The sequence below is a fragment of the Apium graveolens genome, chromosome 10 (genome assembly GCF_009905375.1).
Source record: "Apium graveolens cultivar Ventura chromosome 10, ASM990537v1, whole genome shotgun sequence".
Lineage (NCBI taxonomy): Eukaryota > Viridiplantae > Streptophyta > Magnoliopsida > Apiales > Apiaceae > Apium > Apium graveolens.
In genome coordinates, this window is record NC_133656.1 from 153834833 (window position 1) to 153859673 (window position 24841).

Sequence of the window (24841 nt, forward strand, 5' to 3'; positions counted from 1 at the left end):
TTTTGAGTATGCTCCCCCTGCATAGGGGCATCTTCATTTAACGTAGTCACCACAGTTTCAATAACATCAGAGTTTAATCCATCAGAGTTTGCAGTATCAGGACTTAGACTGATAGGATTTTCAGTATCAGAATATGAGTCTTCATTTTCAAATCTCAGCTGATCATGGTCAATGAAATCTTTCAGACCAGTGATCTTCTTGTCATCAAAAGAGACATTGATAGATTCCATGACCACTTTTGTTCTCAAATTATAGACTCTGAAGGCTTTTGTGGAAAGTGGATATCCAACAAAGATTCCTTCATCAGCTTTTAGATCAAACTTTGATAGCTGTTCAGGATGAGTCTTGAGAACAAAACACTTGCATCCAAATACATGAGAATATTTCAGATTGGCTTCTTTTTCTTCACCATCTCATATGGTGTTTTTCCATGCTTGTTAATGAGTGTTGCATTTTGAGTAAAACAAGCAGTCTGCACAGCTTCAGCCCAGAAATAGGTTGGAAGCTTTGCTTCTTCAAGCATTATACGTGCAGCTTCAACGAGAGTTCTATTCTTCCTTTCAACAACTCCATTTTGCTGTGGAGTTCTAGGAGCAGAAAATTCCTGCTTTATTCCATGGCTTTTGCAGAACTCTTCCATTATCAAATTCTTGAACTCAGTGCCATTATCACTCCTTAAAATTTTCACAGAATCTTTGTTCATTTTATCCAGCTGTTTGACATGATCAATCAAGATAGATGCAGTTTCACTTTTTGTGTGCAAGAAATACACCCACGTGTATCTGGTGAACTCATCCACTATGACCAACGCATACTTCTTCTTTACAATAGACATGACATTTACTGGACCAAATAGATCAACATGTATAAGATGATAAGGCTCAAGAATTGATGATTCAGTCTTGCTCTTGAATGAAGATTTTCTTTGTTTGGCTTTCTGACATGAATCACAAAGACCATCAGGAGCAAATACTGTGTTTGGCAATCCTCTCACAAGATCTTTCTTGACCAGTTCATTTATATTGTTGAAATTTAAATGAGAGAGTTTCTTATGCCAATTCCAGCTTTCTTCAATTGATGCTCTACTTAACAGACAGATTGCAGAGCCATCAGTACTTGTTGAAAGCTTAGCTTCATAAATGTTACCACGTCTGTATCCTTTCAGAACAACTTTACCTTTAGATTTACTCACAACTTCACAGTGTTCTTCAAAGAAATCAACATGATAACCTCTGTCACATATTTGACTTATACTCAGTAGGTTGTGTTTAAGTCCTGAGACCAGAGCTACTTCTTTAATGATGACATTCCCAAGATTGATATTGCCATATCCCAATGTTTTTCCAATGTTGCCATCTCCATAAGAAACACTTGGGCCAGCTTTCTCCACAAAGTCTGATAGCAGGGCCTTATTTCCAGTCATATGACCTGAACATCCACTCTCCAGAACTAGAATATTTTTCCTGTTGCCCTGCAATCATAAAGACCACTAATTATTAGTTTTAAGGACCCAGACTTGTTTGGATCCTTTGGCCTTATTAAGTTTGTTAACATTTGCAGCGGATTTAGCATCAGAGTTTATGTTAACATTTTTCTTATCAGAAATTACATTATCAGACTTTGAATCATAATTTACACTAGAAGGAACAATGGAAACTTTCTTCAAAGAAGGTTTTATTTAATAATAATCATAGTACAAACTATGATATTCCTTACAAGTATAAATGGAATGCCATAAACTACCACAATGAAAATAAGGATTTTGTGGTTTGTATCTAACTGACTGACTCTTAACTCCTGATTTTGAAGGTAAGGAGTTAATATTCTTATTTTTCCTGCAAAAAGAAGCCAGATGGTTAGAACTTCCACAGTTATGACATGTTTTCCTAGGAGCATCAGGAACAGGTTTATAATCATTGCTTTTATTCACACCTTCCTTTCCATTCCTATTTTTCCTAGGTGATTTTACCTTGTTTGCATTCTTGACATCTTTCAGCTTATGCTTAAGCTGCTTCTTTGTCATTAAGCCTATGTTTACTTCAGCTGTCTTTTCCTGTTTTAGTTTGTCAGAAGTTAATTCCTCTTTAACTTCTGATTTTTCATTATCAGACTTTACAGTTACAAACTTAACAGGTTTTAACTTTGGCTTTTGCTTAACAACAGGCTTAATTTCTTCAGTTCCTTTATCATTCTTATTCTCTCCATAACCTAAGCCCTCTTTCCAATTTTCACTACTTAGTAAATTTTGAGTTGTTCTGCCAGAGTTAGTCCAAGTCCTAATTATCTCTCTTTCCTTTTCTAACTCAGTTTTTAGAGATTCATTCATTTTTAGCACTTCATCCCTAACATAAAAAGCATCATCTCTATCCTTCGGAGTTTGATGGAATATAACTAACTCTTTTTCTAAGAAATCATTTCTTTTCTTAAAAACAAGATTTTCAGAAGTTAATCTTTCACATGTTAAGGTTTGATCTCTATAACTAAAAAACATGGTTTTAAGATATCTTCTCAACTCATTAATATCATCAGTATGAAAAGCATAAGTAGTCTGAGGTACCTTTGTTTCAGCAGCTTCAGAACTGCTCTCAGCACTTTCTTTATCAGCATTTGCCATCAATGCATAGTTCTCCTCACTTTCAGAGTCTGAAGTGTCTGTCCAGCTTTTCTGCTTTGTGACAAGAGCCTTGCCTCTGTCACCCTTTACCTTCTTGCAGTAAGGAGATATGTGGCCTTTCTCACCATAATTATAGCATTTAACATTGGTGTAATCTCCTCTGTCAGACTTTCCTCCTCTGCCTTCAGATCTTCTGAAATTCTTCTTATCAGAACTTATGCTTTTTCTGGAAAACTTCTTTCCCTTCCTGAACTTCCTGTATGCAATCTTGGTGATTCCTTTCACCATAAGAGCACACAGCTTCATCATCTCCTCATCAGCATCGGTCTCAGGCAAGCTTTCAGAATCTGAGTCATCATCACTCTCAGAACTTGATGACTCAGTATCAGACTTTATGAAAAGAGCTTTACCCTTATCTTTCTTTGAGGAAGCTGCCTTGGGGAATTCTTCTTCAGCCTTAAGAGTGACTGTCCTTGACTTTCCTCCTTTCCTCTTGCTTCTTTGTTCCATCTCCAGCTCATGAGTCTTGAGCATTCCATAGATTTTGTCAAGAGTTGTTTCATCAAGATTGTAGTTGTCTCTTATTGTCGTTGCCTTCAAATCCCAGCATTCAGGAAGAGCTAACAGGAACTTAAGGTTTGAATCTTCAAGATCATACTCTTTATCAACCAATGACAAATCATTCAAAAGTTTGACAAATCTATCATATAAATCATTCAATGACTCATTAGTCTTTGAGTCAAAGTGTTCATACTCTTGAGTGAGTATTGTCTTCCTGTTCTTCTTAATTATGTCAGTTCCCTGACATCTTGTTTCCAGAGCATCCCATATCTCCTTAGCAGTCTTGCAGTTGATTACCCTGTTTGACATTACATTATCAATGGCACTATGCAGTAAGTGTCGTACCTTAGCATCCTTAGCAATTGATGTTATGTCTTCAGCAGTATAATCACTCTTCTCCTTTGGTACGGTCATTGCTGCTTCACCTGCAACTGCAACAGCGAGTTTGGTTGGTTTGTGAGGACCTTCCTTGATTCTATCCAGGTATTCTGGATCTGTTGCTTCCAGGAACATGGTCATCCTTACCTTCCATATGGGATATTCAGATGGTCTCAGTATGGGGACTTTGATGGTCTCATACCGACTCTGAATTAGTGTCTTTGGTGGTTCCTCAGTTGTGGTAGGCTTAATTGGAGTTTCTGTGTCCGACATGATTGTGTTTGGATCTTTAACTGTATGTAAGTTAACAGATAGGCTCTGATACCAATTGTTAGGTCACACACACACTGTAGAGGGGGTGAATACAGTGTATAGTACACTCAAATCGAACTTTAAGAACTTAAGTAACAGAAAACAAACTTTATTGAAACAATAAACTCTGTTACAGTATGGAACTGTTACCTCTCAGTGATGAACAAATATCACGAGAGCTGCTAGGGTTATAAAGAATAATAACTTCGATAATGATAACACATATAGTGTAAACCCTATGCCTGTGTTTATATACTACACAGTTACAAGATAATCGCTAATTGATATGGAATATAATTCTGCTTCCTAAAATATATCAATCATATATCTTTTCTTCCAAGTATTCCATTCTTCACGGAATTCCTTCTTCATGCATATCTCTTCTTATGTTTATCTCGATCTTCTTTCCTTTAATCAGCTACTGTCCTTATCTGATTATCCTTCAGCACTTAAGTTCTGATATCTATCTTCTGATGATTATCTCCTGATAATATAAGTACTGATATCCTTAAGTCCTGACTTCCAGTATAAGTACTGATCAACAGTTAAGTACTGATTTATCCTGTTCACGTAAGATCTGAAAGCTAAATATAAAACATATTAGCCATGACATTATCAAATATATCTAACAGCTACGATTAAGTGTCTCACTTAATTAATGGTTAATGGTGGATTATCTGATAATCAGATTTCTACAGTTGTGTCTTGACATATCTGTACGTATTTTGTCTTTACTTCCGCAATTTACTCCACCGTCAAACTCTGTTACTCAGTAATTGTTACCTTTCCGAAGTCAAATTCAATGAATTACCTTCTTCATATGGATGTGTTATACATACTCCAGAGTAGCAAAGCTATATAACCAAAAGAACTTCTGTGACACAATTCATCATACACATAGCTTCATTGTTCACATCTCACTTATACTCTCTCTCACAAGCTATACACATCATGACATCATCTGAAGTTTCACCACTCTTCAGCCAAACCACAATCATTCATGGAAATACATTTGGCACTAATAATTATTTAGCTCTGCTTACACATCAGTGGCTACCATAATCTTTTCATGATATTTAGGATTTTCTACTATAATGTCCAATTGGGTATGCTCTTATAAATCCTATCAAGGTGTCATACAGGGTTGTAATGCAGGTATGGAATACAGATTTGGTTAATGCAACATACACTGGCTTTTCTTTTGAGTATAAGGGCCACAGGTATGAGGTTGATGCTGATGTTCTGCTTCAAGCCTTGAGATTGCCTGCCCTTGATGGTGCTCCTGATACTCATATCACTGAGCAGCTGTTTTATATGTTAAGGACTTTAGGCTATAAAGGAGAAATCATAACCATTGGAAAACTGACAATGACTAAAATGAAAAGAGAATGGAATTTTTTCTTCGATTGCATCAGTAGGTGTTTCCTGAACAAAACAATAAATTTTGATGCTCTTCCATCCACTTCTCTGAAAATTGGGTACTCTCTTTTTTTCTCTGGTAATTTTGATTATGGTAATACAATACTGCAATTCATAATTGCTAGGAGATTAGATGCATCAGGAGTTATTGGGTATACTAGATTTCTACAACTGATTTTCAATTTTCTATGCCCTAATGTTATCTTTGATGATGATGAATTACTTCCTATTTTTCAAATTTCTGAAAAAGCAATCACTGATCACATAAAAAGGGATGAAAATAATAAATTTTCAGGACCTCCTTTTCTGCCTAGAGAGGTCAGGCAATTTCTGTTAAGAAATAGACCTAATCCTACACAAGTGTCTGCAAATCCTGATGTTGGCACCTCTGTCATAGTTCCTGATGTTGAGAATCAAGAAACTACCCATCTTGTTTTTAACCCAAGCATTTCTTCTTCCAAACAGCAAACACACCCAGCTTCTAAATTAGCCTCCTTTGCTGTCCCTCAAAAGATATCAGTTGTAACAAAGAAAAGGCTAGTTAAGAAATCTGTCACTTCTGGACAGAAAACTAAACAAGCCTCACTAAGTGAGAGTGGGAAGAAAGAAGACTGTTTTCCAGTCAGGAAAAGAAGATTGATCATACAAGATGATTCTAACTCCGATGATCAGATGCCAATAGGGCCTTTGTCGAAAACAAATAAATCCACTGTTAAACATCCCGATGACTCTGTTGACACTACTGGAACCAAGGAGCCAACTACTGATGCTAGTGCTCTGCTCCACAAACTTCCAGTGATCGAAGCAACTGCTGAGCTCAAGATAACTGCAAAGAGCAAGTTGAAAAGAAAAAGTGAAGAAGTAGTTGGGTACATCATAAAGAAGAAAAAGACTCAGCCTCTTGCCAAGGATGTTAGTACACAAGAAACTAAGTCTCAAATGGATTTAACAACTGCAACACATCCAGTTACACAAGAACCATCTTCTCAAAGGGAAGATGCAGACAATGAGGCTGCACAAATCATTGTTGATATTGCTCAGAGTGATCTTCTTGCTGACTCTGTTCAACCGCTACAGGAAAAGAAAGCTCATCAGGAGGCACTGTCAAAGGTGGATGCAATAATCAATGATCCTATCTTTGAGAAGAGCACACAAGAACCTTCACCAAGCATTACTGAAGCAGCTCATATTTCTCAGACTTCACAAGAACCATCAGTTCAAAGTACTGATGTTGGTCTCTCACCTCCTCTTGACAGGTCAAATCCTGATATTATAACAGCTCCTACTGAGTTTCATCCTTCAACTAAACTAGCTACTATTGATGATCCCCTACTGATTGCTAGTTTGCAAAAGCATCCTGATGTGCTGTTTGTTCCTCCACTATCATCACTTCCACTTGAGGACTCACCTTCAGGTATTGTTATATTCCTCATACGTTCTCATGTTTGTATAATTATAAATAGTCTCTTATTTGAGGTTACCTCTATTTATATGACAAGCATACTACTCTTCTCAGCCATCTCTTATTTCTTTGCTAAATGTGTGATTGAGCCTTTCTATGAGACTGTGTGAAAATATCAAAGGAGAGGTAGCTTTGAGACAAGAATCTTATAAGTTTTTTTCTTACTTATAAAGTTTCTTCTGTGAGAACCATATTACTCTTAAAAGTAATATATTGTGTGAGAAGTGATGAGATCACTTGAAAAGAAAAGAGAGATTTAGGTGCTACCATGTTTCTATTTCAGGATCTCATCAGCCACATGCACCTATTACAAAGGATTTCTGTAAAGGCAAGGCAATTCTGCCTAATTCTGCAAATTCTTCTAAGGGTTTGTCTGATTCTGATAATGACAGTGATACGGATGATTCTGACACAGCTCAGCTTAAGACTGCAATTGATGCATCTAAGAAGTCCAATGTTGGTTCTTCTTCACACTTCAATGAAAATCTTTCTTATTACAGTGCTGATGCTGAGCATTTTCGATAGACAGAATAGGATTTTAAAAGGAGATATGCAAATACTTCTATCTCATCTGTTGTTGGCCTGCAACATATTCATCGCGCCTATGATGAAATTCAAAATCCTGATCTGAAGTTGCATCTTAAGGCCTCTACTATTTCTGTTAAAGGAATTCACTCTCACCTTGATGATATGAAGAAGTCCCATGCTGCTTTTAAGGACAAAATTGATGGATTTATGCTTCACACACCTACCTCAGTTGAAATCATGAGTGTGAAAACTACTATTAAAGGTGTTGTTCAATCTCAACACATCATGGACTCTAGATTTTCCTCCTTGGAAGATAAGGTCTCTTCTATTGCTGACAAACTGGATGCTCTGTTTTCTCTTCTTTTAAATACTGATGCCAAAAAGGGGGAGAAGATAGTTGCTACAAAATATACATCAAATTTTTTTCAGATAAAGGATAAAGATATTGGTGATGATGGTGATAAGAATCCAGTTACATATGTTCAAATTGCTTCTACTGCTCAACAACCTCAACATTCCAAGAATTCTGGTTCTTCAGGACAAAGGAAGTCTACTGGTACTCATAAATCTAAGAACAAGACTACTACTGATGATCCTGAGGATGATGATGTTACAATCTCTAATTTAGCAGATGCTAAAGGGTTATTCTTTCCTTACATACATAAGGAAATATGTGAAGAGATTATCTTGTACTACAAAGATAAGAGGTTTCAATAAAAGAATGCTAGGAGTGCTCTTGGGTCTATAACTGAAGAATTTCCTGATCTAACAGCTGAAGAAGCAGTTATGCAACAAAAAGAGTTAATGGATCAAATTGAAGCTGAAGCTAACACTTCTAAAGGAAGAGGAAAAAGAGGTGGAAGATGTACAAGAGCTAGAGGAAGATGAAGGATTTCTAAACCAAGTCAAGTGTCTGCATTTAATTCTGCATTTCTGAATGTTATATCCAGAGAAGGTTATGTTCCTATACAAGGACATGAAGGAGTTGAAGAAGTTCAGAAGCCAGAAGAGTTGATTATTCAAAGGAAGAAAAGATCAGCCACTGACATTGATCAAGCTGATACAGCAAATCAGAATATAACTCCTGAAGCAGACACAAATCCTGAGGTAAAAGCAGATCCTGATGCTGTGAACCTAATAACTGATTTTGAATCTGGTGAAAAAGTGATCGAAGATTTAAATGAGCCAGCTCTTACTACAGTAGTCACTCATCATATTTCAGAGGTTGATGAAAAAGAAAAAGTTGATAGAAGGAAAGCTGATCAAGCATGCAAAGATTATGTGCAGAGAGTTTTAAAATCAAAGAGAGAGCTATGGAATAAAGCAAAAGGGAAGATTCATGATTTGTCTACAAGTTATGCTCCTCTCAGTAAGAAGGATAAAAGAAGGAAAAACATTTATACATTCGATTATCCTAAAGGGTTCAAGCATGTTGAATTTATGTCAGCAGGGTTAAGGGATTCTATTTCAGAACAGGAAGATGTTGATAAGTCCATCAAGAAACCTTCTTGGGTGGAATATAATGAAAAACTGAAACTTGTCAAATCTCGAACAAGAGGAGGCATTGGTCATTCTGATATGGAGATTCTAAGATCTGATCTGCTGGATACAAATACTCTGACTGAGAATCTTGGTGAAAGAGTTTCTCATTCACATCTTGAGAAAGTTGAAGCTGTGAAGATTATTTATAGAAAGATAAATGATAATGATGTCAGAGAAGAGATTCTGTACTTCTTGAGGGATGGTAAATAAAAGAGCTTTACATTGCAGCAACTCATAATGAAGACAGTGACAGAATTGAAATACATTCACTACCTTCTTAGAGTTGAGAACAGTGTCACCAAAAATTGGTCTTTTATGATACTTGAAGTCATCAGAAGAAGAGTCATGATAAAAGATGATAAATACATTGGTGATTATGTTCCTATGTCCAAAACTTATACTGGTCAAGAAATGAAGATGAAAAAGGGAGTTGCAGTTCTAGAAGTTTTCTCAACAGTCCTCAGTTATCTTTCAGTCCTGATAATGAAGATGTCAGTTTAAGCTTCATGTTGATTGGTGATCTTGAGATAAACACAACTCAATTTCTAAATTAAGATCATCCATCTATTAGCTTGGAGAAGACACTGAAGAGAAGAGAGAGTTGAAGAAAAAGCTTGTTAAAGTCCTACAAGACAAGGAGGAAAATAGATTGAAAAACTTTCTGGGAACAACTGTCAGTTATCTGAAGATACTGAAGTAAGCTTTACTCCTTGTACATTTTGAAGTTGGTTTTGGCATCATTGAGAATGGAATTTTTTCTTCATTACATTAAGCAAAAAATTTGGGGAGATTGTTACGTACTGATTCTCAATAATTAGAAGAAGCTCAAGATCTGGCTGTTCGGGTGTCATCAGTATTTGATGTGTCGTCAGGATTTGACACATCGTCAGCATTTGGATGTCATCAGTATCTGGAGACAGTCAACTTAGAGGATTTGTTCTGTTCCTTGTATTGTGGAATACATATCTCTTACGTCTGAGTAATAGGACTTTATCAATTCAGTTGAAGATATGTATCAGTTTCAGTTAGCTTTTGATAATGCATATCCTAGATTGTTTAGTTGTTGTTGTGTATTATATAAACACAGTTTAGGTCATCACATAGTGAATCGAACTTGAGCATCATACGACCTAGTAGCTCTCAAGAACATCAGTATTTCTTGAGAGAGTTTTGTAACAGTTTTTATCATAAATATAAAAAGCTGTTATATTTTATTACTTTTTCGAAACATTTATACAATTGTATCTAACCCCCTTAAATCATTGTATCCTTACTGGACAACACCAACCATAGTTGTTTCCCTTTTTACTCTTCCTTTTACTCAATTACCCAATTGCCCTTTGAGTCCAACACTTCTATTTAACTTTGACCTATATTGCTATTTGACCCTTCTTTCCTCGCAGTTGCCTTTTTCTTCCTCGAATACACTATAGACTATTTTACTTTCACTGGGTGCATCACATTGCCACGCCCCGGAAGAGTCACCTTATCTTCAAGGTGAAACTTTGGGAATTATACCACAGCAGTGTCAACATCTTCCTATGTTGCTTCATAACTAGGTAACCCCTTCCACTTTATAAGAACTTCGATTTTATTGAATGAGTCTTGCTGAGTTTGTCTAACCCCCCAGCACTTCTTCTGGTTCGACTACTAGCTCCGTTTCTGCTCTTTTCAGTTGTGAAACATGAAAAACTGGGTGGATTTTGCTACTATCCGATAACTCGAGCTGGTATGCCACATCTCCGATCTTCTTACTGACTTTAAAAGGCCCATAAAATCGAGCTTCTAGCTTCTCAAATGGTTGTATTGCCAGGGATTATTGTCGATTGGGATGTAACTTGAGGTAAACCCAGTCCCTCGTCATAAATGAGTCATCACGCTTGTGGGCATCAACTGATTGTTTCATTCTCTCCGGGGATCTGTGCAAGTGAAATTATAAATCATCTAGGATGTTATCTCTTTCCAGTAGCAGTTCCTCAACACTGTTTACTATAGCTTGTCCTTTATCAATTCGTAGTATAGATGGAGCCTTCCTGTCATACAGTGCCTTAAAGGGGCTAATCTGAGTAGAGAGGTGAGGGGTTGTGTTATACGAATACTCAGCCCAGTGTAACCATTTTTCTCATGATTTAGGTTTCCCCCAATAAAGCAACGCAGTTAGGTTTCAAGACTTTTGTTTACATTTTCCGTATGTCCATCCGTTTGAGGATGGTAGGCGGTGCTACGCTTTAATTTTGATTCATGCAACTTAAAGAGCTCCCTCCAAAATGTGCTACAAAAACTCTTATCCCGATCTGATACAATTGATCCCGGAAACCCATGCAACCTTACACTTTCCTTTACGAAGACTGCTGCTACAGAGAAGGCATCAAACGGATGTTAGAGGCCCAAAAAATGCACATATTTTGTAAACATGTCCACGAAAACTAGAATTGCATTATATCTGTATGACATTGGAAGACCCTCGATAAAATCCATTGTAATGTCCTCCCATACCATAGTGGGAACAGCCAGTGGGTGCAAAAATCCTGCCGAAGACGGTTGGGAAGACTTTTGCTGTTGGCAAGTGGAACACTGCCTCACATACTCGGTGAAATCCCTTCTCATTCCTTTTCAGTACCATTCACTTTACAATCTCAAGTAAATTTTAACTTCCCATTCATGACCTCCCACAAGGGAATCATGGTGAGCCTTAAGTAATTTGGGTATGATAGTTGAAGATTTGGGCATCACCATTTGACCTCGGTAGCAAAGTTTCCCTTCGACCATTTGAAACTTACTAACCTCTCCATTATCACTCCTTAAACCTTGCATTATGAGCTGAAGGTCCTTATCCCCTGCAATTTCCTGGTCTAATATTTCCCAAGGTACCCCATGTGTAGTTACCATTACATTCAGTACCAATTCACCCGTTATTTTCCTAGACAGGGCATCTGCGATAGTTGGCAGCTTTGGGTTTAAATTGTATCTCAAAATCACACCCAAGTAATTTAGTGACCCATTTTTGATATTCATGATTTATCTCACATTGTTGTGTTTGAAATCTAAGGCTTTGTTGATCATTTTTGATGATAAAATGCCTAACCAATAGATAGTAATTCCACTTCTGGACCGCCAACACAATAGCTATCAATTGTTTCTCATACACAGAATTTTGTTGTCCCTGTGCTCCCAACAATTTACTAAAAAACGTAAGGGGTCTGCCTAATTGCATAAGAACAGTTCCTACCCCGTACCCCAAAGTATCAGTTTCTACCATAAAGGGTTGTTTAAAATCTGGTAATTGTAGCACGGGTGATGTAGTTAATGCCTTCTTGAGTCGATTGAAAGACTGAGTTGCAACGTGACTCCGCTCAAAATTGTTCTTTTTGAGTTGTTCCGTGAGTGGTTGAGCTAGTTGAGCATATGGATACACAAACTTCCTATAATACCTCATCATTCCTAGAAACCCTCTCAACTCCCTCAAGTTAGTGGGTTGAGGCCACTTCAACACCACAACCTCCTTCTCGGGATATGACATGCCCAAGGTACCCAATTGACTTCTTCCCAAACTCGTATTTTTTCAATTGTCTACTAACCCATGTTCTTTCAGTTTTTCCAATACCCCTTGGAGGTGCTTTATATGATCTTCCTAATTTTTACTATAGATCAATACATCTTAAAAAAAAAGCCAACACAAATTTTCTAAAAACCGGTCGAAATACATCGTTCATGAGGGATTGGAACGTGGATGGTGCGTTTGTTAATCGGAACGGCATCACAAGGAACTCATAGTGCCCGTCGTGGGTTCTAAACGTTGTTTTGTGATTATCTTCCTCCCATACCCCAAATTTGGTGGTAACCCGCTCTCAAATCCAACTTAGAAAAAATGGAGGCTCCACTCAATTCGTCCAAAAGCTCTTCTATTTTTGGGATGGGTACTTATACGGAATTGTTTCCTTATTGAGGGCCCAGTAGTCCACACAAAACCTCCATGAACTATCTTTTTTTTAACAAGCAACACCGGATTCGAGAAAGGATTGGTAGATGGTTTTATGATTCCCGCAGCTAGCATATCCTTAATAAGTCTCTCAATTTCGTCCTTTTTGGCATTGAGGGTACCTATAAGGTCTAACCCTAATTGGTCCACTTCCTTCCTTAAGACGGATGAAATGTTCGTGAGATCTCTTTGGTGGTAGTTTTGAGGTTCTTTAAATACCTCGAAAACTTTGAGCACACTATCTGCCAAGAAATGGGGAATCCTTGTTTCTTTTTCACCAGTTTGGTCTCCCTTGGCTTCAAACTACATCATTTCCGCCAATTTTATCTACCTACACTCCACCATGTATCCTCTGTTATTTTTATTTAAAGTCTTTACCATGGCCTTTAATGAAATCCTTGCTCCGATCAGGGAGGGATCACCAGTTAGTGTCACTGGGTTCCCTTGTATTTTATACATCATTTCTTGCTTCTTCCAATCTATCATGACAATTCCCAAAGTTTCTAGCCACTGTACCCCCAAAATCACGTCAAAACCTCCTAGCCCCAAGGGTAAAAATCTGAAATCACTTCCACTCCGCCTTCCAATTATAATTTTAACCCACGACATATGCCATTTCCTCGAAATGAATCTCCATTTCCCATACAAACTCCAAAGCCTCCAGACTGCTATATTGGTATTCCCAATTCTTGCACCAAGTCCAGGGCCACGAAATTATACGTAGCCCCATGATTCGATCAACACCATCACTTCGTAATCGCCTATTACTCCTTTTAGCATCATTGTTTTGGGGTTTGATAATCCTATAACTGAATTAAGAGAAACTTCAGTTAATACTTCTTCCTTAGGCGAGGGCAAACTATCACCATCCTCCCTTTCTATAAATTTCTCTTCCTCTTTAATCAATAGCACACTCAATTCCTTTTTTTGCATCTATATTCCACTACACACTTGGCGTCACAACTATAACATAACCCCTTGGCTCTTTTATCTTGAAGCTTTCTCTGTTAATCTTCTTATTTCTTCTTGTATAATCCCCATTAGGGCCGATGGGCTTGGAGATTAGATAGACCCTTGCGATTCAGCGGACCTCAAACTTCATAATCGTTACACTTGAGGACTAGTAGGTATCCCATAAGAAGAATACGAAATAGATGACGTTCCTTTGGAAAATACCCCAAAAGATCCGGTACGAATTGAACCAAACCCAGATTTTCTTGCCCCTGTAACACAATTTTGTTCCTTTGCTTTAATCGCAACCTCCATTGCCTGCTCCTAACTTAAAGGATTAAGTAACCTCACCACCATTTTAACCTCTTATTTGAGCCCATTAATATACTGTCCATTAGTATATATTCCTATTGTACTCACTCATAGTGGATGTCTGCGCAGTTGAGAGCCATTGCTCATACAAAGACCCCTCACTAACTGGTCGAAACTATCTCAATATAAACTTTTTCAAATCTGACCACCGATGAATTGGGTGTCTCATGTTCTCCCACTAGTACCAATACAACGTCTCACCCTCTAACGCAGCAACAATCACTTCTATCATCTCGTCTTCCCACATCTTATAAAACTGAAAATATCATTCCACTCTAAATATCCAACCATCAGAGTCGTTATCATCGAAAACAGGCATCTCCAATTTCCGATATCTCCAATTTCACGGTACTCCACCAGAACCTCCTCTCCCAAACCCATTACCTTCATTCCTACCTCCACCTCTACCATAACATTCCCAAGGTTTATCATGTAATCCTAATCCACTACCATCATAAATTCTAAGGAGTAGGAAATCCTTGAACGTGAGAAGTCAAACCTGCCATTTCCAGTCCTGGTTGATTGACACTTCCATCCAGAATTTCAATCACCGGTATTTGCATTGTTTAAAGCTCCGTCAGAGTGTTGCGTACTTCAGATTAAAATTTGATCTATTCATTCTTTATAGAATTAATTAGTGCCTCCTGGTACTCCCGACTGCGGGAGATTCATCCTTCCAAATGACTCGCCATAACCTCAATCTCTACCCCCAATTTTTTGTAGCATGTGTTTCCCCATCTAGCAATACCTCTGTTAGTGAGTGTCTCAGAGCCTCCAACGCCTTTTCCACCGCTTTTGAGATCATCATCGTGGAATTCGTGTCTAGATATATTAACTTTCCTTCTAACTCCCCCACTCTCTAATTCATCATTGGTTGTCATATTGGATTATTGCTCTGATACCACTTTATAATGAATTAGCCAGGAATGTGATAATTCAACACGAGTTTCTGATAATAGATAGAGTTTTGATAATTAAAGCTACGAAATATATGGGACAATTCGAGGCGCCCAGTCGCCTCCTTTTCTTTTACAAGAATACACAAATAATCGATAAGATCTCCAACCCTAGTTGTTTCCCTTTTTACTCTTCCCTTTACTCAATTACCCAATTGCCTTTTGACCCCAACTTCTTATTTAACTTTGATCCATGTGACTTTTTGACCCTTTTGTCCTCGCAGTTGCCTTTTTCTTCCTCGAATACACTATAATCTGTTTTACTTTCTCTAGGTACATCACACATGAATGGCATGGAAGGACTGACTAGAGTAGTAGTGAATTTCTGGGGCAAATTGTCTTTCAATTCAAAACAAATTAAAAGCACATGCTACAAATATGAAAAATGTCGTAATATCTAATAAACTCGAGATCCTCTAGCCCCTATTATTGTTATGAGCACTTTGTTTGCATGATTAATTATGTACTGGAAGTGGATATCGCTCTGCAAATATGAGTTAGACAACATTAACAGTAAGAAGATTTCCTGTTCTTTTTTCATTCCCCTTTTGCTGATTGAATATGAATACTTTTACCAGCGTTAATATGAAATCAACCAAGATGACAAAGGAGCTCATCTAAAAAGAATTTTGATAATTCTTTTTAGATTATTTATAATTTATTCCACTGACTTGTTAAATATCAGCAACTGAAAGTACTGGCTGGCCAACCACTGCTATATGTGGTGATGGGTCTTTGGCAAGTGTACAAATTGTAGACGCCTAGACGCGTATTGTGAAATGAATGCAAGACATTATTCAAGTGTTTTGACCTCATATGCTTCCTAACGCCATTTGAATTACTCATGCATTCTGACTGAATCTAAAGTGGATAATAATCATCTGATCAGGATTCATCACCAACTCTCATAACATGGCCAATATGTAATGACAAAATAAGAATGAATGCCAATGAACATAAAGCAAGAATTGAGAAATAGTGAAACAAGGAGATAACACAACTTTTTACACATCAACCTTTCATTTCATCTTAATCTATATTGGAGTCTGCACACCCATTATATGCTCATCATATGAGACATAATCTACTAACAACCTTAAAGAGTAAATACCAGATATACCCTCAGGTAGTACAAAATAAAAGAGACATGACAGAGTGCATAATGAAAAATACAAAGAGAGATAATAATGCCAGCTGGAATAAGCGAGACCACCATTCTTGTTGTGTGCTTTATCATTCCACCTCAAGCTGAGCTGATGGTGAGGCAAAAGCTCCAAGCTTGTGCATAAGGTAATAGTGCTGCTTTACTGGTAACTATTTAATGAGAATATTTACAATGTGAGAATGGAAAGGGACATACTGAGTGACAACAGACCCTGAGGCCACCTTATCTCTCAAAAAATGACAGTCAAATTCTATGTGTTTAGTTCTTTCATGAAGAACAGGGTTGGTAGAAATAATAATGGCTGCTTTGTTGTCACACTTGAGAAAAGTAGGTGGCAAATTAGCAATTCCCATGTCCTTAAGGAGAGCTGCAATCCATGTAATCTCACAGGTAGTAAGGGCCATAGCCCTATATTCTGCTTCAGCACTTGACCTGGAAACTACAGTTTGGTTTTTAGATTTCCAGCAGATAGGAGAATTACCAAGAAGGAGACAAAAACTTGTTGTAGATCTCCTTGTGACCGGGTAACTAGCCCAGTCACTATCACGGTAAGCATGAACTTGAATTGCAGAGCTAGAAATGAGCAGTATTCCTTATCCTAGATTGCCTGCAAGATATATTAATACCCTTGTAGCAGCCTGCATATGTGCAGTAGTAGGGTGTTGCATATATTGACTAAGTACATGAACAGAGAAAGTAATATCAGGCCTTGTCATTGTTAGATAAATAAGCTTTCCCTGTAATCTTCGATATGAATGTGGATCATTTAGAGGCTCTCCTAATGTAGGTGTCAGTTTCTCGTGAGTATCCATTCAGCAAGCAGATCAAGAGTGTACTTTTAATGAGAAACAAAGAACCCTGGTGCAGATCTATTCACTTCCTGACCTAAGAAGTAACTGACGTTTCCCAAGTCCTTCATATGAAATACACCAGACAGAAAAGACTTCAGGTCATCTATATCTTTGCTTGAGTTTCCAACTATCAGCAAATCATCAACATATACCAAGATCAGTGTAATAGAAGCTGATGTTATAAAGGTAAACAGACTGTAGACTATTTTTGATTGATTGTATCCAAGATCCCACAATTTCTGAGACAGCTTTATAAACCAGTTTCTTGGGGCTTGTGTAAGCCCATACAGAGATTTAAGCAGCTTATAGACTAAAGGAGAAGAGAAATGTGCATGATCAGTTTCTTGTGACCATATTAGTCTGGAGCCAAGACATGCATAACCTGATGGCATCTTCATATAGACTAATTCATGAAGATCACCATGCAAGAATACATTGGTGACTTCCATTTGGATGACAAGCCAGTCATGAATAGCAGCAACATCCAATAGTGTTCTCACATTTGTGAGTTTAGCTACAGGAGCAAAAGTGTCCACGTAATCAATACCATACACTTGTCTATACCCTAATATAACCAATCTTGCCTTGTATCTTTCCACTGTACCGTTAGGATTAAATTTGGTTTTGAAAACCCACTTACAACCAATTGCTTTCTTGGTTTTCGGCAGAGTAGTGATTTCTCAAGTCTGATTTTCTTCCAATGCTGCCAGCTCTTTATTCATAACATCAATCTAGTGTTTATGTTGCACTTCCTGTTTAAAGGTAACATGATCTTGAGACTTAGTCAAAGAAGCTAGAAGAGATGTCAAGTGAGGCTCAACAGACTAGTTTGTTAATTGAACTGTATTAGCATTTGATTGAAAAGTATGGACATAACTGTCCAGCCAGACGGGTGGTTTTACAATTCTATCAGATCTCCTTGGAGGAAAAACAGGAGTGACCTGTGTACTCACACTATCAGAAGAAGACTCAGCCACAGAGGATGTAGAGGTTTGAGGTGATTGGGGGGCATTTAGGGAAGGCTGTAAAATCTCATCAACTATAAAATCACAGGGATTACACGACATGGGTAAAGGTGTGGGTTGAGCATAAGGCTTTGAGGTAGCAATGTTTAATGGAAAAATATTTTCATGGAATATGGTGTCTCTCGAGATAAAAGTTTTCATAGTACTCAAATCCAACAATTTGTATCCCTTTGTACTAGGAGGATAGCCTAACATGACATATGGAACTCCCCTACCTGTGAATTTATCTACAGGTCTGTTGGGATTAGCAGCTAGAACTAAGAAACTAAAGGCTTTTAAATGATCATAGTCAGCAGGTTTCTTATACAGTATTTCATAAGGCGTTTTATTGTTTAGCACTGGAGCAGGGAGCTTATTTATCCAGTGCCCGACAGTCATTACAAAATTACCCCAATATGACAATGAAAGACCAGACTGAAATTTCAAGGATCTAGCTATTTCTAAAATATGTATGTGCTTTATCTTAACACGAGCAATTTGTTGTGGTCTATTGACACATGATTTCTGATGAACTATACCCTTAGTAGAATAAAACAATACACAGCTAGGATCTAAGAACTCAGGAGCATTGTCAGTTCTTATACACTCAATTTTAGCATGAAAATGAGTATTTGCATAATTATAAAAAGTTTTAAAGCACTATAAATAATCAGATTTATGCTCCATCAAGTATACCAAGTTGCTCTAGAATGATCATCTACTATTGTTAGAAAATACTTGAATTTACCTCTAGTGGGCACTTTATAAGGACCCCGTGTATCAATGTGTACCAACGCAAACAATTTTTTAGCATGAGAGCTACTTAGAATGTAATGAAACTTGGTAAATTTAGCCATATGGCAAGTCAAACATACCTTATCAGACGTATTAATAAGATGTTTGAGATGTGGGGTATGTTTGAGCTTAGAAGTAGCAACATGACCCAATATAGGATGCCACGCCGAATAATCTGCTATAGCAGCATTGCAAATAGCTTGAGAAAGAGCATAATTAGCAATTGCAGTATCTAATTCTGGTTTATCTGGTAAATAGTACGATCCATCACACATTGTTCCCACTGCTTTGACCACTCCTGTTCTAGAGCTAATAATCTTGCAAGTCTGAGGACTAAGCTGAACTTCACACATGTTATCTCTGGCCAATTTTTGTATAGACAAAAGATTATGTTTAAACTGGGGCACCAGTAGAACATTATAAAGAATCAACCCATTTTGCATCTTCACATCACCAATATGAGTGATTTTAGACACAACACCTGTTGGCAAAGTGATGGTTAATTTATTACTCGATGGTTTCAGATTAAGTAGCTGGTCTAAAGAGCCAGTTATATGGTCACTAGCACCTGAATCCACTATCCACACACTGACAGTTGAGGTCAAATTACAGGTGACCATTCCTGAAAAAGCACCTTCCAACTCCCCATCAGTATCAAAACCTTTATGTGGCTGAAATTCTGATTTGGTATAAGATTCAACAACTGCTGTATCTGATGGGAGCTAAATACTATCTCATCTTCCCTTTACAGGTCACTGGTTCCTCCACTTACTTGATTTGCCATTCTTGGAATAGTAGGCATGTTGATTAGTCTTTTGTAAGATGCAGAAGAAGCCCTCTTGGAGCAGCTGTTTTCTTATGCTTCAAATGCCAAGGAGGATACCCAATCACAATCCAAAATCTCTCACTCATGTGACTTTTCCCACCGCAAGCACTACACACTACTACCTTAGAGTCCACAACTTTTTTAGAGAACATGGCAAAAAACTCAACATCTGAAGGCTGCAAAACACTTATTTGAGATTCTTCTTGTAAAATTACAGAACATGCATTATCAATTGTTGGTAGAGGCTGCTGCATCAACAACTGGCTTCTTAAAGGGCTATAAACATCATCTAAACCATTAAGAAACATAAAAAGTTTTTACTCTTCTTTTTATGTAACAATAGCTTGAACCAAAGCTAAAACCTCACCAGTTGGAGTAGTGACAAAAGGAAATATGTTCATGGAATTAATTTCCTCCCACAAACTACTGAACTTAGTAAAATAATCATTCACAGACATCTTATTTTGAGAGAGACTAAAAATATCTTTATTTAGCTTATACTTTCTAGATCCGTTACTCAACTGAAATCTTTTATCTAGTTGAGTTCATATTTCATGAGTAGTAGTAATAAATAAAATAGATTGTTTAATGTTATCGAAAACATTAGCATGAAGCCAAGAAATTACCAATTCATTGCAAGTGTCCCACTGCAGAGCTTAGGTTTCATCTGTAGAACTTCTGGTGACTGTCCCAGTTAGGAATCCAAGCTTTCTTTTAAAAGAGAATTGAATTTTGAACAATCTTTTCCAGATTCTATAATCACCAGGCCCTTGGAGTTTTGTTACGCTTACAAACAAAGGACCGTCAGAAGGATGAAGAAAAATGGGGTTTTGCATATCTGAAAAGGTAAATCTACCTCCCGCAACCATTACTTTGAAGAAGCAAACAAAAAATACAGAACAAGTAGATCTGGATGTAAAGGAAATGAGGAAGAATAATGATAAGCCGAAACTGTTTCTCTCCTGGAATCTCAAGAAAGAAATGAAAGCATTCAACACTCTGATACCATAATGACAAAATAAGAAAGAATGCCAATGAAAGTAAGAATTGAGAAATAGTGAAACAAGGAGATAACAAAGCTTTTTACACATCAACCTTCCATTTCATCTTAATCTATATTAGAGTCTGCACATCCATTATATGCTCATCATATGAGACATAATCTACTAACAACCTTAAAGAGTAAATACCAGATACACCGTCGGGTAGTACAAAATAAAAGAGTGAGGACATAGTGTATACTAAAAAATACAAAGAGAGATAATAATGTCGGCTGGAAAAAGTGAGGCCACCATTCTTATTGTGTGCTTTATCAATATGCAATACTGACTGGGAGTGATATGGGCGCTTAATCTACCCTTGACAGCATGAGAGGGCAAGGAGCTCAAACAGACCAAGACAGATTGCAGCAACTGGTTTCAGGTGTATTTTAGGCAAATGTGAATCGTACCAAAGTTGTTGCATGATAATGTTACAAAACTGAAATGCACGATGTGAGGTTTTTCTGATTAGGTATCAAATTGTTAACACTACTGATATATCTCCTGCTGAGGTGGCAGTCAATTCTAATCAACAAGAGTGACATGCTGGCAATTTGAAATGACAGGCTGTTAGTCTAGTTAACATTTCTGTTGTATCTTATATACTATGTGAGCTCATTCAGTTAGGGGATGAGTCATTTTATTGTTACTTCATCTCTCTCAACATCTCAGTATATGAGAGATCTCTCTGTTCTTTAATCTCTCTAGGTTTATACCTAAATGTAAAAAGTTTCTCTTGTTCTTTAGTATAATCATTAGTGTAAATAATCATTGGCATCTTTGTTTGTTGATTCTTTGTGTTGAATTCCACATTGTGACATGGTATCAGAGCAGTGTCGATCTTCATCACAATCTACGTATTGATCCACACTAATTTTTATTCGATTTACGTGTTTATCATCTTCATCTCTCAATTGCTTCAATTGCTCCGATCTACTGCGTGTTTGTACGTGATTTCAATGATTAATGCCTAGACAGTCATATTCCGCTGCAGTCTCTTCTTCATCCTATAGATCTATGGCAAATCAAACTACAAACACATCATCTGCAAGTGAAACTACAATAATTGATGCATTTCATCCTTATTTTCTGTAAAGTTCTGATAATCCAGGTGTTGCACTGGTTACTCGGACTCTAACTGCTCAAAACTATCAATAGTTGAGTCGATCTATCAAATTAGCACTATCTATTAAGAACAAAGTCAGTATGATTGGTGGTACACTCTCTCAATCACTCACTACCTCACCTCTTTATCCTTTCTGGCATAGATGCAATGATATGGTGTTGTCCTGGCTTCTCAATTCTATGTGTAGTGAAATTAGGGATAGTGTTGTTTACTTTGGTACTGCTAGAGAAATCTGGGAGGACTTAACCGTTCGATTCTCTCAAGGAAATGTTCCACGAATATTTCAACTTAAAAAAGAGCTTACTGCTCTTCATCAAGGATCCATGTCAATCACTGCCTATTTCACTAAAATGCGAATACTCACTGATAAATTGAATGCATTGGCTCCTATTCCAAAGTGTGTATGTGCACAGAATACCTGTACATGTGGAGTTAGTGCTAAACTTGCTGCGTATGAACAGATTAACATCATAAGTCAGTTCTTAATGGGATTTAATGAAGTTTATACTGGAATTAGGGGACAAATACTCATGATGCAACCTTTGCCAACTCTAAGTCAGGCGTACTCATTGTTACTGCAAGAGGAAAATCAACGTGCTGCTCCAGTCCACAATGTGTCAGAAAATGTGGCCATGAATGTCAAATTTTCTGGAAATAAGCCAAAGCCAATTCCTTATGCTAAGAAGAATGATTCAACTAAGGTTTGTGAGTATTATCACAACTCTGGGCACAGTCAAGAGAAGTGCTTCTTTCTCCATGGTTATATAGATTGGCATCGCCTTCATGGCAAACCAAAGCCAAAAATGAGAACTGGTGTTACTGGTGCAGTAAAGAAGGTTGCACAAGTGTCAGCTAATGTGCCTGACAGACCTCCTCCTGCTAGCACTCCATCAGAGGTGTTCTCTGAGGCTCAATGTGAGAAACTAACTCGAATGATACAAAATAACATGAAGACCATGAGCAATTGGTCTGCTGGATCACAACTGTCAGGTAATGTTCATTGTGTCTCATCTTCTCACAATGCATATATTGTGCATAGTAATTCTAATATTACTTGGGTTTTGGATTCTAGAGCTACAAATCATATTGTTTCTGATTTACATTTAATGCATAATGCAACAAGTCTGAATTAACTTATGTATTTACCAAATGGTTCAACAGCCTCTATAACTCATATTGGTACTGTGAGATTAACTCCGAATATTGTCTTGAATGAGGTGTTGTGTGTTCCCTCATTCCATTGCAATCTTATCTCCATCTCTAAGTTGACAGCAAATTTTTCAACTTCTGTTATTTTCTACAATAATCATTGTATATTACAGGATCATTCTCATAAGCAGATGGTCGAGATTTGTAAATTGAATGCTGGTTTATATATACATGGTGTGTCTGCTGCTGGTTCAAATGCCCCTCAATGTTCTAGGGTATCTACTCAACCTTCACTAAAAGCTCAAATATGGCATGACAGACCGGGTCATCCACCTGCAACTATTCTAAACAAGTTATTAGTTATTCTAAATGAAATGTCAACCTCTATATTTAGCACTTGTGATGTTTGTCTTGGAGCTAAGCAACAAAGACTACCTTTTGCTCAGTGTTCTAGTACTAGTTTTGCTTTGTTTGAGTTAATTCACTATGATTTGTGGGGTCCCTACAGACAATTTACACATAGAAAATGTAACCAGTTTCTTACCAATGTGGAAGAATTCTCTAAATGCACTTGGGTTTACTTGATTCCTGATAAAACTCATGTCTCTGGTCTACTTCAGAATTTTATTCATCTAATTCATAGACAATTTGGTGCCAATATCAAGACTGTAAGGTCTGATAATGGTATAAAATTTACAAATCATACTCTTCAAGAGTTTTTCAATTCTGATAGCATAGTTCATCAGACATCCTGCTCTCACACACCCCAACAAAATGGGGTGGTGGAGAGGAAACACCGGGATATTCTTTGTATGGCTAGAGTATTGATGTTTCAGGAAAATCTTCCTAAATCCTTATGGGGTGACTGTGTTTTAAATGCAGTGCACCTCATTAATCTTCTACCAGTTCAACAGCTTTAGTTTAAGTCTCCTTATGAACTTCTATATAAGAAGGTTCCAGACTACAGTTAGTTATGCGTGTCTGGCTGCTTGTGTTACATTGCTGATGTGTTCAGTTTTCCATATAAGTTCAATCCAAGAGGTATTAAGTGCATTTTTCTAGGGTACCCTTTTGGAAAAAAGGGCTACAGGGTAATGGACTTGCACACTAGGAAGTGTTATCTTTCTAGAGACGTTGTGTTCATTGAGAATCTATTTCCATTTCATACCCTTCTTCACACTACTGATTCATCTTCTTTGTTTCCTGCTACTGATTTATTAAATGAATCCCTAACAGATACTCCTTCAACAACAGTGTCTGTTAATCATTCTTCCATAGTTAAGATACCATCTTCTGTGATTGAGCCCTCCAGTTCCCGTTCAGATAATAATCCCTCTGTTACTGATCCCTCTATTGTTGATATACCATCTTCTATTGATCTGTCTCAGTTCAAACAGGTTCGACCTACTCGCACTAAGCATATACCATCCAAATTCAAGGACTTTACTGGTCTACCTAATATTGTTGGGACCTCCACCAGTCATATGTGTGTTCATCCTTTGTCTAATCACTTTTCTTACCATTTATTTAGTTCTCCACATGTTAAGTTCTTAGCCAATATTACTGAAGTCACAACTCCTTATACATGCAAACAGGTAGTTGTTCATAAACCCTGGTCTGAGGCTATGCGTGCTGAGACTAGTGCCTTGGAATCAAATCAAACATGGGAAATTGTCCCTAAACCTTCTGGTAAAAACATAGTTGACTGTAAATGGCTTTTCAAGATTAAGTATACTCCTGATGGCAATATAGACAAATACAAGGCACAACTTGTTGCTAAAGGGTTTACTCAGACAACTGGTGTTGATTAT

At 37.4% G+C, this 24841-nt stretch overlaps 1 protein-coding gene across 1 annotated transcript; it reads left to right on the top strand.

Annotated features, from left to right (window-relative positions):
* The first annotated feature begins 21313 nt into the window (after positions 1–21313).
* LOC141693675 (uncharacterized) lies at positions 21314–23671 on the top strand. The gene is made up of 2 exons (XM_074498824.1): positions 21314–22871; positions 23204–23671. The coding sequence occupies exons 1-2, from the start codon at positions 21962–21964 to the stop codon at positions 23215–23217; spliced, it is 924 nt and encodes a 307-aa protein (XP_074354925.1). The 5' UTR covers positions 21314–21961; the 3' UTR covers positions 23218–23671.
* The last annotated feature ends 1170 nt before the right edge of the window (positions 23672–24841 follow it).